The sequence below is a fragment of the Papilio xuthus genome, unplaced genomic scaffold (assembly GCF_000836235.2).
Source record: "Papilio xuthus unplaced genomic scaffold, Pxut_1.1 DF825928.1, whole genome shotgun sequence".
NCBI lineage: Eukaryota > Metazoa > Arthropoda > Insecta > Lepidoptera > Papilionidae > Papilio > Papilio xuthus.
In genome coordinates, this window is record NW_013532721.1 from 4,879,405 (window position 1) to 4,879,991 (window position 587).

Consider the following 587-nt stretch of genomic DNA (forward strand, 5'->3'; position numbering starts at 1 on the left):
ATGACTGTGTGAAAGAGGATATGCGTAAGAAGGGGGTAGACTCGGATATGACGGCTGATAGAGATGTATGGAGGAGTAGTACATGCTGTGCCGACCCTCGATAGGGATAAGGGCAGGTTGATGATGGTTAATTTTTTTCACATCATTATTTTTTAATCTGTTGTTATCATTAAGTAATGTAAAATTAAAATTAAATCCTTACCTTCGCTTGATTCTGACGATAAATAATTTTTAACTATTGCATTATGGAACATTTTTCTTAACAATATTTAACAATTCGCTTGTATTTATTTAAATTTTAAAATGAACGTCTAATGTCTAGATTGCGCTGGTTCATGAATGACTGGATACATTGAATAAAATGAAGAAGATTTTAATGCAGCTTCACATAATTGAAAAATTGTTTTGTGATTTGATGAGATAACATTGTGAAAAATTAAAAATTAAATTAATGATAAAGTTAACGTAATATTTTACACATTTTTGCTATTAAATATTTAATTAACGTAATTATTGTTGTACATGCATAATTCTATGAAGTAGTACTTCGCACTTTTAAATAAAAAAGGATTAACGGAGGGGGGGGG

At 29.8% G+C, this 587-nt stretch overlaps 1 protein-coding gene across 1 annotated transcript in view; it reads right to left on the reverse strand.

Moving 5' to 3' along the window:
- LOC106125074 (elongation of very long chain fatty acids protein 4-like) overlaps window positions 1-355 on the reverse strand; it is an 8,001-nt gene extending 7,646 nt beyond the window's left edge. The window contains exon 1 of the mRNA XM_013322156.1: window positions 203-355. Within this exon, the coding sequence (XP_013177610.1) occupies window positions 203-254 (52 nt within the window). The 5' untranslated portion in view covers window positions 255-355. The remainder of the gene's footprint in view (window positions 1-202) is intronic.
- Window positions 356-587: the final 232 nt, after the last annotated feature.